Here is a 15,554-nt window from a genome sequence, read left to right as displayed (position 1 = left end):
TAATAATAATAATAATAATAATAATAATAATAATAATAATAATAATAATAATAATAATAATAATAATAATAATAATAATAATAATAATAATAATAATAAATTCACCAAATACTAGGCATTAAAGGCAACATGTTTGCCAACAAAATTTTACCAAGATCCAAGATTTTTTCAATATTTTAGTATCAACCTTGTTTCAACATCAACAATTTTCATCAAGTAAAAAAAAATGGAGTCATATGCATTTGTTGAAGATTTTTCAAAAACACCAATAATATTTGGTGACAAAATTATTTCTTTTTAACCAAATTGACATTAAAAAAATACAAGCAAAGATCTTGTATGAAATAGTAGACTCTAGATTCAACACTTACCAACAAAAACAAGCAAGATTGGTCTTGCTTCTAAATAAAATGCATAATTAGATTCCTAATTAGAAGTGCAAACTAATTAGCAAAAAGTTTTGTATGAGATTTCGTTCGAAATAAAAAATCTGCTAGAGAAGATCGTGCATAGATGTGTAGATTTGATTCATGCCTACAACAACAAAAAAAGGAAGAATCAATATTTCATTAGAATTTTTCTTGTTATTATTTCAAGAGAATAATAAATCTTCCAAAAAAATAATATTTTAGTCGGTGTATTTTCAACGTTCAAAAATCTTAATCAATCTATTTTTGACATTCAAATTATTTTAGCCAATTTATTTTCGCATTTCAAATTCTTTTAGTTGATATATTTTGACATTTCATATTCTTTATAATCAATATTTTTTTCTTAACACTTTTCAAACTTGAAGTGTGATAAATACATTATAGTTTGAGGAGATGCTAGATATATTAGTTAATTAATTAGTTAACTATGTTAATTGGTTACAATAGCTCGTTAGTTATTTTACATTTGTTAGTTATTTATCTAATTGATTATATAAGTGTTTGTAACTTTTGATTTAAACAACTCTTTTTAATTGATCATAATTTTTTATTAATTATTTCCTACCATCAAAAGGGTGTCAAATAATCTTCATATATGGAGTGTACACCTACTACAATTTGTTTTTTTTTTTTTTTAGATTTAAAAGTGTGGTAGATCTTGAAGCTGAACACGATGGAAGTTGAAAAGTACATGACTACGATTTTTAGTTTCTCCTCTTCCTGGTCCAAGTCCATTTATATAATCCAAAATCTTTACTTGAATCACACATAATATATATATATATATAATGCACATTCTTCTAGCATAAGGTACAAATAATAGAATGTGGTCGGCATGAGAAATTTCTTAATTTCCAACTCAGTTTTTTTATCTTTTTTTTTTGACAATTTGCAACTCATAGTTAATCATATTCTTAAGTAAAATACAAACATGCTGTGAAAAAGTATGTTACACATATTGTTGTTGTTATTCTCTTCCAATAGAATTATTTTTATTTTTATTTGTAAAAAAAAGGAATTATATTTATTGATATTAAATATGATGAGGATGTTTACGTTGATAACATTATTATTAACAGCTTCTTATAATTCCCCTCAATTTTAATTTGGTAACTTTTCTCAACTCTAGTTATAGCTCTTTAAATGATAGTGTAATTGATACTTTTATTTAGTAAGTAGAGACAAATGATTGTTACGCAGCTAAGTTTGGATATAACTGACTCTTATCTCAAAAGTTCTTCGAGTTACTTGTAGATTTTGTGCGTTGGATTTGGCATATGCATGCCTCTCAAAAAAAATTATATTTTTTTGTTTGGTTAGGTTGTCATAATTAGAGCTTACTTGTGATATGTATTAATGTTGTATCTTGTGTAATAGGACGTGAACTTATAGATGAGAACGTATTAGGTCGTTCGTCGAAGGTATATGGTATGACTTATTTATGGTCTGATCTGCTTGACCTATTTAATAAAAAAAAATTCAGGTTCTTCTTAAAGCTTATTAATTTAAATAGATCAGGATTAGGCTTATAAACAAGTCTATTGGACTGAATAGACCAACACACACACACACACACACACACATATATATATTTATTAATATTAGTATTTGTTATTTTAAATTTGCTAATTATGAGTTCATTTTATTTATTTGAAAGTTTGTTGCAAACTTGCTAGTTAAATTTTTTTTAGTTTTCCATATGTTTATTATTTTTTTAGTTTTCCTTATATATAAGGTATAGTTTAGCCTATTTAAAATATACTATTTAAATACTTTAATATGAAATAGACTTTTAAATCAGACCATACTTTTAAAAAATGTCAGGTCAGGCTGAAAAAAAAGTTTATAGTAGGTCGTAGACCAGACTCAAGCCTAAAAAATTAATCGTAGGTCAGGATCAAGTCTGATCTGACCTGACCTATTATCACCCTTACTTGTATTTGTGGCATGAACGAAGATCAGTCTTTTTGTGCACTATATTAGAGATTGCACTTTGTCATGTCAAATGTGGCATTCTCTTGGGTTTATTAGTCGTGCATTTTCCATTTGTATAACTAATGTAGTTTTAATCCCCCTATTTTTACTATTTCACGAAATTGATTAATCTATTTTAAAAGTCGACAATTTTGGCTCATCTCTCTAATTTTAAACTAAAAAGTGGTGATGTCAAATGTTTTAAATAACATGACATATGATGTAAAATGATTAACACCCCATGAAATTGGAATAAAACGTCGTAAAAACTTAGATTTCAACTTCGTAAATTTTTCATAATTTAAATTTAATTAATGATGTAATTAATGAATCTAGATGGTTCTATAACATAGAATTGTATGTCACGTCATTAAAAATATGTTAAATCGTTATTTTTTAGTTCAAAAATCTGATAAAAAGACCAAAATTGTCAACTTTTAAAATAGAAGAGTCAATTTCGTAATTGATAATAATATAGGAATCAAAACTACAATTAACACATATCGCTAAAAAATATTTTTCGATTTTGAAGCTTACTTTGATTGTTCATTCTCCTACCTCTTTAATTGGAAATTGTTATTCGTCTCACTCATTAGAGAGCCTGTGATGTTATCTTGACATGACTATATGAAAGATGTTATCATTCTTAATGTTGATGATAGTGCTATTGGAAATCCTAAAGTTGTTGGTTTTGAGACTTGGTGAGATCTAGAAATGGTGATTGAATCATTGATTTTCATGGTTGCATTTGCTATAGTGATAACCTCTTAGCAGAATTATTCGTAATTTTGCATGAGCTTCAAATTAGTTAGAGTTTGAAAACCATTAATCTGATCTATAAAGTTAGTAAACAAAACAATTCAACCTTTTCTTTTTTTTGAGTTTGATGTTGTTTTGTATGACATTAAACTAAAATTCATATTCTTTAGAAAAAAAAATTAGTGTGGTAATTTTTTCACTAAAAAATATTATTTTAACTTGACTCTCTCTAAAAATTATTCCCTCTCTATCAATGGAATTTGATTTTACTTTGCTTTGAGAATCTACTTCTTTAGAGAGTAATTTTATTTAACTTTTTGTTTCTCATTTTTTTCCAGGAGAGTCACATATTATGGTTAGTTTTTGAGTAATAATTAAACATTGTTTAACCATTGACTAGCCAAATATCCGCCATATAATAAAATACACACAAAAAAAGCATCTAGGAAGGTGGTGATGAGAATGTGGTGCTTGAAGCTGAAGTTGACAGTTTCACACACAAAGCCAAAACGCGTGGAACGCGCCAATAAGCTGTTAACTTCTTTTTGCCAGTTGCATAACAAACAAACCATTCATTCTACTCGTCGCTAATATTTACATTAATTAAAATTAACCACATCTTCTCAATTTTACGTATTGCAGGCCAAACCGACACTACGAAACTAAGATTTATTATATAATATTAATTTAAAAAATGACTGAAAATAAAAATTTCTTAATAGGATAAAATAAAACCATTCAAGTCAGAAGTAAATTTAAATTATTTTAAAATTCATCAATATAAATATATTGAATATTTTGTCTTTACAAAGTACATTAAATTTAGTCAATGAAATTTGTCCAAATACAATTTTTTTTGACTCAATTTATCTAAATACATTGAAAACTGAATTTGAGTTATTTTAATTTCAAATCAAATAAATCAAATGAATACTGATTCATATTAGTCGGTCTAAACGACTGAAACTCAAATATTTAAATATTTAATGTAATAATTCAGTCAAAAAAGCATGCAATATTAAATTAAATTTTACAAAAATCACTTACATATGACTTTCTATATTTTAATTAGAGATTAAAAGTGATATATTGTTAATATAAAATTATTTTATATTAATAATTAATTATAATATATTAATTTATAAATATGCATAAAGTTTCTCTTTTTAGTTTTTAAATTATTGTGTTGTTAATATGTAAATTGATTGGTGATGTAAATTTTATATCATATTTAATTTCTTTCAACTAACTATATATACTTAAATGATAAATATTATTAAAAAAATCATATTAAATAATTAATAGTACCAAACTGTTATCGGAGATTCAATAATTTATTTACATAAAATAATCATATGCAAGTTATCAGTTTGTATTTAAAATAGTTTATGAAAATCTGTTGATTTTTCAAAAAAAGTAAAATAAAATTGTACTAACCCTCAATGATTCAATGAACAATCAGTCACCACCCTTGCTTTTTAATCATATCATATACTTCCTGAGCTAACATTTTCTATACATAGTTAAGGGCAGATTTTGTGAGATGGATGAGTGTCATTTAAGCATGTCTTAGAGAATGTAAGTGGAATTTATTCAAAAAGTAATTATAATGAAATAATCAAATATTAATATTTAAGCAAATTTTTTAAGAGAATAAAATTTTATTGAAAAATGAAATTATGATTAAGTGTATTTAACTTAATGCATTTACTCATATATATAAAATGTTTAAATAAATTTTTCGTCAAAATAAAATTTTAAAAATTTGTTTAGTCTTTGTAAAAAATATATATATATATATATATATATATTTTAGTTCCTACAAAATTATTATGCAAATAATTTTAGTCTATGTTAGAGTATTAACATGAGTTTTTAAATTATTGTTCTACGTCCATGTTTACAACACTACAAAAAGTTCCTCCACAAAAACTGATCTCAAAAATTGATTTATAAGTCTATATTTAACGATTTTTATTTTGAGCATATGATATTTAAAAAATTTATTTTTAATTCATCTCAAGTTAAAAAATCATATATTTGTGCAAATGAACTTTTAATAATGTTTTAAACATATTTGTAAAAAATTATTCAAAAATTTAAAAGTCGAAGTATGTTTCGTTTTAGCAAGGACTAAAACAACTTATAAAATAATTTTGTAAAAACTAAAACATGTGATTTTTTTTTACATGGATTAAAAACGAAATTTCAAAATTTTATAGGGACTAAAAACTTATTTAACTCTACATATAATTATAAAAATGTATCCATCCATAAAATTATTAAAACATATCAACTTAATATCTCATATTATTATCAATATTTTAAAACTAAACTAAATATTTCCTTTAACAAACTAAGTTGGGTCTAATGAAAAGAATTAGACCTACACAACATGGTGAACCTATATTCAAATTTTCGCTGAAAGAGTTATTTACATTTAATATGTGACGCACCACAAAGTTAAGTCTAATAAAATAAGTAAATTTATTCTTTTAAATTATAAAATATTGATTAAATTTGTTTCACAATAATATTTGTAGCAACTATAAAATATTAAGTTGATATTATTGCAAATGTAAACGATTGCAAATCTAATTAAATAAAAGAATTAACTTGGTCAATATTTTGCAATTGCAAAAATCAATTTAGATATTTTAAGTTTATTTTAGATTATTAATAATGATGATATGTAAAACTAATTAATACTATTTTTAATATTAAATATAAAAGAAAATATATCAATAAAAAATTAATGAATTTAAAATTTTATATTAAATACATTAATTTTATTAATTCAACTTTATCTTATATTTAAAATTAGAGGGAGTAAATTTTACTTTGACCAAAAAAAAAATAATACATGTTACAATTTAATGATTATTAAATGGGACAATTTATTTATTTATTTTAGGCAAAATGTCTCTTGCAGTTTTTGACTTAATTTTAGGTTATTGATCTTTTATTTATTTATTTATTTAATTTTAAATAATATTTTGATCATATATATTTTAAAATGTTACATAAACTCGAAAATTTCATCATAATATTCAAACAAACTCATAAAATTCATTATCAATATCAATCAAATTTATAATTCAAATATTCAAATAAACTCATCTTTCCATCTTCAACAATATCAAATAAAGAATGAAAATATAAGTTTATTTAAAAATTTGAGTTATGAATTTTTGATAAAATTAGCATTATGTTGAAGATAATAATTAATTTTATGAACTTTATTTAAAAAATAAATTTTTATAAAAAAAAATAATTTTATCGATATTTTAATACATATAAAATTAAATTCAAATTGTTACTTAAAATTAAATAAAAAATCAATAAAATAAAATAAAAAATGACTTATTATTTGAAATTAAATTAATGTCTATTTAATTTATTCAAAAAAATCAAAAGAGAAAAAAAGGACTCTTTTGGACACCTACAACTCTAAACACGTTGAGAAGCTGGTTTTTCGTTGCGTATATATAACCTTTCTCACGCTCTTCTCTTCTTCTCAACACAAAACCTTTCTTTCCTTCTTTCTCTCTTCCTCTTTTAGTCTAAGTCAGTTCATCAATTCATCACTCATCTCTCAAAGGTATATTTTTAAACATTACCATTTCTTCTGTTTCTATCATCAAAGCATTTATTTTTCTGTCAATTTTAGTTAAATCACAATTTTGATTGCAAATTGAACTTGATTTCACTATTTTAGTTTTTCAATTTATACTTTTTGTGTTTTGTTATTTATTTTGATTCATGGGTTTTGTTTCTGATTTGCGTTAAAATTGAGATGGATCTGTGACAACTTTCCATTTTTGATGTTGTTCTGTTGTTCATTTTCGAGTTTGATTTTATGTTTTAGTGTGATTTTGTTGGTGGATTTTTGTTGGTAACTTGTTATGAAGTGAACTTGTAATGGATCTGATGGAATTAGTTTTTTATTTTTATTTTTTTGCATTGAAATCATGTGCATTTAGTTCATTGCTCTTCATTTTGATGATAGATCTGATTTGGTTAGATTGGTCTGAATGGTCAACTTATAGTCAAACTGAAATTTTTATTATCAAATTATCTACCTTTGCATGTCTGTGTTAGATCTGTATTCTTCTAAGCTGTTTTATGGTTTTTTGTTCCATCAATGTTGTCACTTGTTATAGATCGACCTTTCACTCATTCATGATCTGAGTTTAATGAACATACACTGTAAAGTGAAATTAGTTATATGTTGATGTCTTATAGGAGTCCTCCATCTTTCTATGTCATACCATTAATTGTGAAAAGCTGTTATGAAAGTGAGGGTGATGCGGCAAAATTATGAATTTTTATTGGATGTCATTGTAAAATTATGCGGCAAGTTTCACAAAATAATGATGCTTGATACCCTCTACTTTTTTTTTCTCAAGATTATAATAGATTAACAGTTGAAAATTGTGATAATTGCTCTACTATGTATGTCTGTCAAAGTGGCTTTTTGTTTGATGCTTTTGTTCTTACTGATCTGTTTTTTGAACGTTGATTTGGATATGTTATTTAGAAAAGCAAAATGGTGAAGATTTGCTGCATTGGTGCTGGATATGTGGGGGGTCCTACAATGGCAGTCATTGCACTTAAGTGTCCATCCATTGAAGTCGCCGTTGTTGACATCTCTATATCCCGTATCACAGCCTGGAACAGCGATGTGCTTCCGATCTATGAACCTGGCCTTGACGACGTCGTAAAGCAATGTCGTGGAAAGAACCTATTCTTCAGCACAGATGTTGAGAAGCATGTCTTCGAGGCTGATATAGTCTTTGTCTCGGTTAACACCCCGACTAAAACTCAGGGTCTCGGTGCTGGCAAAGCAGCAGATTTGACATATTGGGAAAGTGCGGCTCGTATGATTGCTGATGTCTCAAAGTCCGATAAGATCGTGGTTGAGAAATCAACTGTCCCTGTCAAAACTGCCGAGGCAATTGAGAAAATTTTGATGCACAACAGCAAGGGAATCAAATTCCAAATTCTATCGAACCCGGAATTCCTTGCTGAAGGAACTGCAATCAAAGATCTTTTTAATCCAGACCGTGTTCTTATCGGAGGCAGGGAAACCCCGGAAGGCCTGAAAGCTGTTCAAGCTTTGAAGAGTGTTTATGCTCATTGGGTCCCTGAGCAAAGAATACTTACCACAAATCTTTGGTCTGCAGAGTTATCTAAGCTTGCTGCCAACGCCTTTTTGGCCCAAAGGATTTCGTCTGTTAATGCAATGTCGGCACTTTGCGAGGCCACTGGTGCAAATATTCAACAGGTCGCCTATGCTGTCGGCACTGACTCGAGGATCGGTCCCAAGTTCCTCAATGCTAGTGTTGGTTTCGGTGGATCCTGCTTCCAGAAAGATATCTTGAACCTCGTCTACATCTGCGAGTGCAACGGCCTTCCGGAGGTTGCCGAGTACTGGAAACAAGTCATCAAGATTAACGATTATCAGAAGAGCCGTTTCGTGAACCGCGTAGTTGCTTCAATGTTCAACACAGTTTCGAACAAAAAGATTGCTATTCTTGGATTTGCATTCAAGAAAGATACCGGCGACACAAGGGAGACTCCTGCCATTGACGTGTGCCAGGGACTACTCGGCGATAAAGCCAACCTTAGCATATACGATCCACAAGTAACCGAGGACCAAATCCAGAGGGATCTATCAATGAACAAGTTCGATTGGGACCATCCGATCCACTTGCAGCCGACAAGTCCAACAACTGTGAAGAAAGTTAGTGTGGTTTGGGATGCATATGAAGCAACAAAAGATGCACATGGTATTTGCATTTTAACTGAATGGGATGAGTTCAAGACACTTGATTTTCAGAAGATATATGAGAACATGCAAAAACCAGCATTTGTTTTTGATGGAAGGAACATCGTGGATGCTGAAAAGCTACGTGAGATTGGTTTCATTGTTTACTCAATTGGAAAACCACTTGATGCATGGCTCAAGGATATGCCAGCTGTGGCATAAAAAATATATAAGATCATTTTGATTTGAATATTAAGAGGGACTCAAAGTTTGATTCTTTAATAATTTTTGTAAGAGTTTTTGTTTTTTTTATTTGTTTTCCTTCTTTACTTTCCCATAGTAGTTGACATAAAGGAGTATAAATCATGGGAATGTTGGAAGGCTTATGTTTTAATTACTTTGGTTTTGTAATCCCATCTATTACTGCATGGTTGTTATGAATGTACTTTTGTTTGATTTAATTTTCTCTTATTATCAAATTGGTACAAGTTTTGAAATTTTGTGAAAAATGTTTAGGCTTATATCCAAAACAGCTTAGAAATTGTAACTCCGTTAATTTAAATATCTTAGAATGCATTTCTGGAGAATCAACAGATGCATTCATTTTATACCTCTCTTTCTGAATCACTCACTCACTTAGAAACTAATACCAACAATTGAAATACATACTCAATCCGTATGAGGGAGAAAAAAAATACTCAATTTGTGCGATTAAAACAAGAGAATATGTAATTGAACAAAATTACTAACACTACTAATGAAGGATTAAAAGTGCAATTAAATCTTGAAAATTTTGAAGGAAAATCATAAATAAATAAATAAATAAATAAATAAATAAAAAGAGAGAGAATGAAGGAGTCACTGTCCTAATATTCTTAAAATTTCCATATCTTTTCCCAACTAAATCAATTGTTATGAAAGGTAACAATAACATACGTGAAATCCATAGTTAAAAAAAGAGGCTCGGTGTTTTTAAGGGGAAAAGGCTCAGTAGTAGTTATTATAATATACTAATTAGGGAAATTTATCCCAATAACTATTGAAACAAACAAATGTGCTCCAACCAATCATTTGGGGTGAGAATAGATTGATTAGGCTTTCTAAAGTTTGAGTTTGGTCAGTTTTTAAAATGTTGGGTGTTAATATGACCTATTATATGTAATAGAATCATTTTTAAGGTTTGTTTTGACTAGGGACGGACTCGCGTTGGACATTGCAGTAGCCCAGACCCTACTGACTTTTTATATATCCTTAGAAAAATATTAAGCACACTTATTTTAGTTTACCTACAAACTAGTGAGTTAATATAAGATACCATATTATACATATACATATAGATAGGGCGTGTTTGGGAGTTGGGCTTTGGAGGAGAAGGGAATGGAGGATTGATTTTTCTTTTTATAATTGTGGAAACTATAAAATATTTCTTAAAATAAATAAAGTGGAACTGAGATGTTATATGATTATTTATTATGTTGTTTTTTTCAATTTTTTTAAAATCTCAAATATATAACAAAATATAAAACTATCTCTTCAAATCCCTCTCCTCTTAACTTTTCCTCTTTAACCCTCCTTTCTTCCTTGTCTTTTAACGATGGACGGTTTAAAGTCTTTTTTTTTTCTTTCTTAAAACCATTTATTTAACTCATTTTTTCTTTCCTTTGATTAAAATAAGTGGTTTTCACTTATATTTTATTTTTTTTTTCTTCTTGTTTTGTTATGTAATTGCATTGTTCAAGTGTGATGTTATTTTGTTCCCCTCTTAGTGCAACATTTTTTTTATTGTCTCGTTGCGGCGTTTTAGTTTGTTTTTAAGTTTACATTTCTTTTATTTGTTGAAATGTTTGAGAATGACTCATTTAATAATACCTTATTTTGAATAAGGAATTTATGAAAGCTATCACTAATTTCAACATTTTCTCAATCTTACACATGACTTGCCAATATATGGTTGAACTGGTCATGTCAGATACCATCTATAATTGATACAAGCGAACATCAACAAATATTTTTTTTCAAAAAGATAAATGAGATTAAAGATTAAGAATTTTACATTATTCTTAACTGTTGACCCTATGTGTAAGAAATTAGTTTGATTATTAAAATTAAGTTTTTGAATTAGATAATTTTTCATTAGCTTCTGAAATATTTATATGTAACGTTAATGGTTTTTTTTTTTTACTTTTTTGTTGATTCTAAAATATGAATGAAAAATATATCAATTCAGGATCAATTTAATTATAATATTCTCATATTAACATTTGAATCAAATTTATTTTTTTTATAATATTCTAATGTTAACATTTGAATAAAAGTTTTTTTTTTTAAAGTATAATCCTGGAAGACCACTGTAAAGTATTTAATAATATTTGTATGAAAATAAAATATATTTGTAATAAATAATAATAATAATACTAATAATATATTTTTTAATATACTTTTAGAATAAACATTTATTTTGAGAGTAGTTGAATTTAATTCCATCCTAATAGTCTTAATGTTTTGTAAATCAAACTTAAGAGAGAAAAATAATTTATTAAAATAGAAAAATTAATTAATCATATCTACAAATCTCATAAACGAATACCTAAACTGCACTTTAAATAAATTTTACAGCCCGCTATCATACAGATTTTCACATTCTTATTGATATAATTATGAATATTTTGAATGATATTTAATGGATGCATTTCTTTTCTAATATATAATAGTACTCGGTTCCTACTATTGTTTGTTTTTCTAATTCCATCCCTGATTTTGATAAAATAGTTTGACAAGATTTAAAAGTTTGTTAAAAAATTTATTTTATTAAATTTTTATTGAAAGTTTACACTATTTATTTTATTAATAAACTAACAAACAAATATATTAATTAAATTAAATTTTATTTTGAAATTTAACATAATTATATTTTATATGGTATCCTATTTAAATTTTATTTTATTATAATACTTGTAATTGTGTCAAAAACTAACGTAGATCAATATATTTAAATTATATAAAATATTAATAAATTTATGACTTAATATATTACAAAATTAATATTTAATAATAATAATATTTATATTTATTATGTATGTTGAGTTGGTATTGTTGTAGTTTGACTTTTTGTAATTAAATACACTTTTAATTATTTTTTATACTTTGTCCATTTAAAAAGAATATAATCTAAGAGACCAACATAGGCTAATCATAATTCTCCCTTGGCCCTATCTATTCCAGTCCTAGTGTCCTTACCAACATTGTGAATAAACATTAATTTTATCTACGCCTCTACCTCATCATGGTAACCTTAAATGTTTATTTGTTTTCTCAATATTTGGAATCCTTACATTTGTACACTCTTTATTTTTTAATACCCTAACAACACTTCTTTCTTTTTATTTTACATTTTTCTATCAGATTATTAATATATCACATGTATCAAATTATTTTATCTATTTTTACATTTCTCAAAGTATAAAATGAGTTGATGGGTGTACATAAATACCTTTTTTTTAAAATATTTGTGGAGTCTTTTTTACCACACCAAAAGACTTGTTGAACCAAGTAGCTTGTAATGTTACAATTGGATGATTAATGGACTACAGATTTATTTGACTGGAAAAAAAAAAACTTAGATAGTAATAATTGAAATACTTAAAAGATTCTATTTGGTAAAATTAAATTATAAATTAGTTGTAACTTGAAAAATTAGTTGGTAGTTAAAAAATTAGTTGATAACTAATGACTTATAACTAAAAAACTAATTAATTAAAATTGAAATATTTGGTAAATTTAACTTTTAACAATATAAAATGACATAAAAAGATATAATTATTTAATTTAAAATAACGAAAAATATGATATTTATATCCAATCTCTCGTAGGTATTGTTTTATTCTATTTACCTGTTTTTTAATTAATTTTCCTACTTTATTTTATTTTTGTAGTAGAAACAAAAACAAAACTTTGAAATAAAAACCAGAACCATGCAATTCATTTATGTTTTTTTAGTTACATCATTTACTTTTTATTTATTTATTATAATACAAACATAAATTTGAAGAGTTCTCTAAAAGTTTAGCAAGTTCTATATATACAAATAGTAATCGTAAAAGCAATGGAATTCATTTACTATTTGCAATTTGACATAAAAAGTGAATTCAACTTTATCAGAATGATAAATTAGAAGATGAAGAAATAATAATAAATATGACAATGCATACCTTAATCAATTTCTTCTAAGATGAATAATATGAAGAAAAAAAAATTGAGTTATTTTGAAAGAATTAAAGAAACTTTTACTCTAGTCACCAAGAAAAATATATACGTGAAGTTGTGAACTAGTGGGGTATGTGACACCCTAAACCCCAAAATAACATTTATAATAATATATACTAAATTATTTGAAGAAAACTTGCAGCGGATAAAGAAAATATGTTAAAGAGAATAAAAACTTTAATATCTAATTTAAGATATCACGTTTCTCTAAATACACATGTAACAATTCAACTTTGTTCCTCAATTAAAACAGTGGAATATCAATGAACTTGATTTAACTAGAATTTCTTGATTCTATTCCCAAGATTTACTCGTACTAAGTTTTCATATAAAAAATCATTTGTAATAACATAAGTAAAATACACATTACAACTCTTAATTCCTAGTATCACCTATCAGAGCGGAGTTTCTCCCAAACTTGAACTTCGAGACTCATTAACCTGTAGTGACTGCGATTTCGCAAACGCAGGGCCAAGCCAGTCAAACACAAACAACAAAGGAGGTGAGTTTTGAAATCATGTTGATAGTATAATATAAATAAGAGGAACACAATTAATCATCAATAAACTGTATCATTACACAAACATTCTTCAAAGAAAAACATCACATTGTATAGTCAAAATCAAGGGAAATCAATACACTTCACTAACATCAAATCATCACAGAAATTATTATCACACATAATGCATATTAATCACAACAAAACAATCACAAGAAAATGCAATGTTATGCACGAGCTTAGACTCTACTTCACAATGTGGTACCATTCTAACTCTGAAGTACTTGGTTAGGAGGCTTGATACTATGCCACCATCCCAGTAGACAGACAATTCAAATTGGCCCTGTCCTCATAGATCTCCTCAACTCAACTCGAGACACATATACGTGACAGTCGAGGTAAACGTGTGTTGTGTGGTAGCTCCCGACATTTGGAATGCTACCTCCAAGTCACCTAGAAATTCCCCACCCGAATACCTCCAACGTCTACCAATCTTGCCTTAAGGCTCAACAACAGACCGCCACGATCAAGCTCATTCAGTTGTACTTCTCCGGAATCACTAGGCTTGTCAGGCTCTACCTATATGATGACAAAATAATCTCCACTTTACAAATTCTCAATATTTATTTTCTCCCTTCGTTGGCCTATGATACTCCATTAAGACCGTCATCTCAAACCTAAATTGGAATCAAAATAATTTCACCGACTATGGGGTTACTTCAATATTCTCATCGCAAATTCACAATATCACTATCATTAATCATATCTCATCACATAAACTCATCACAATTTTATAGAATCACTATCATCAATCAAACATCATCATTATCATCACATAAACATATCACATATTTATATCATAAATCACACATCATCATTAAATAAACTTACATTATACATTGCATTCACATAAACTCGTTTAATCAAATATATGCACCAAATTCATTTGAAATCAATTATCACAATGATATCAAATATCACAATAATATCAAATATCACAATAATGTTAAATATCACAATAATATCAAATATCACACATTTAACGAAATTAAATCAATCAACACCTTATAAATATTTCTATTCCACATTTTAATCTCACAATTTTCTTATTTGCACATTAATTAATTTATCACTCAAATGGCTACTGCCATACGTAGTGAGCTCCGGATGAATCATTGAGAAATACGGTTTTCTCGTTCATCTCACAATATATTATACTCATGAATTCAGACGCTCTCACCCCTTACCTTATTTTGACGCTTTCACACATGAGTATGATTCCTTGGGAAAACAATCTTTATTCTTTGAATTTTTGTCCTTCAATCGATCTAACTCGACAGTTTATGGGTAAATGTCAAAAATAAATTATGAGAAAATAATCTAAAAACTATATTTCGAAATTCGGTAAAGGAAAATTACCATAAATCAGAAAACCAATTAGTGGATAATATAACCACTTTTTACACGATCATTTTGACGTTGATTTCACTCAAATCAGACTTACGGTGAAGAAGAACGGTGCAAAATAACGAATTCTGTAAACGGAGAAATCAGGAATTTTAGGGAAAAATTCGGGTTGTTAAAAATCTGGAAAATTGTGTTTAATTGAATAGTTAAATGAGTAAAACAACATACTGAAATTTGGACGAAAACGGAGAAACTTTTCTAGAACAGTTATCGATCACCGGTGTCAAACAATAGGTTGTTGTTGTTGTGTTTGTTTCAGAGCTGCCCGTCCAATCCTTTTTTTTTGGTTGTTTTATTTTATTAACAATTAGGGTTAGTAAAACCCATTGGTCCCTTTATTTATTTTTAAATAAAACCAATAATTAATAAACTAATGTTTTAACATTTTTTT

General features: G+C 27.0%; 1 protein-coding gene across 1 annotated transcript; it reads left to right on the top strand.

Moving 5' to 3' along the window:
* The first annotated feature begins 6,624 nt into the window (after positions 1–6,624).
* Positions 6,625–9,395, top strand: LOC101506820 (UDP-glucose 6-dehydrogenase 1). The gene is made up of 2 exons (XM_004491827.4): positions 6,625–6,765; positions 7,705–9,395. Exon 2 carries the CDS (start codon positions 7,714–7,716, stop codon positions 9,154–9,156), a length of 1,443 nt encoding a protein of 480 aa, XP_004491884.1. The 5' UTR covers positions 6,625–6,765; positions 7,705–7,713; the 3' UTR covers positions 9,157–9,395.
* The last annotated feature ends 6,159 nt before the right edge of the window (positions 9,396–15,554 follow it).

The sequence above is a fragment of the Cicer arietinum genome, chromosome 3 (genome assembly GCF_000331145.2).
Source record: "Cicer arietinum cultivar CDC Frontier isolate Library 1 chromosome 3, Cicar.CDCFrontier_v2.0, whole genome shotgun sequence".
Taxonomy (NCBI): Eukaryota; Viridiplantae; Streptophyta; class Magnoliopsida; order Fabales; family Fabaceae; genus Cicer; species Cicer arietinum.
Note: the sequence above shows the minus strand (reverse complement) of the source record. Positions and strands in the feature narration are given on the sequence as shown.

What these genes read in the sequence shown, in the direction of transcription:
- LOC101506820 (XM_004491827.4), top strand. Translation starts at nt 7,714, where the DNA reads ATGGTGAAGATTTGCTGCATTGGTGCTGGATATGTGGGGGGTCCTACA.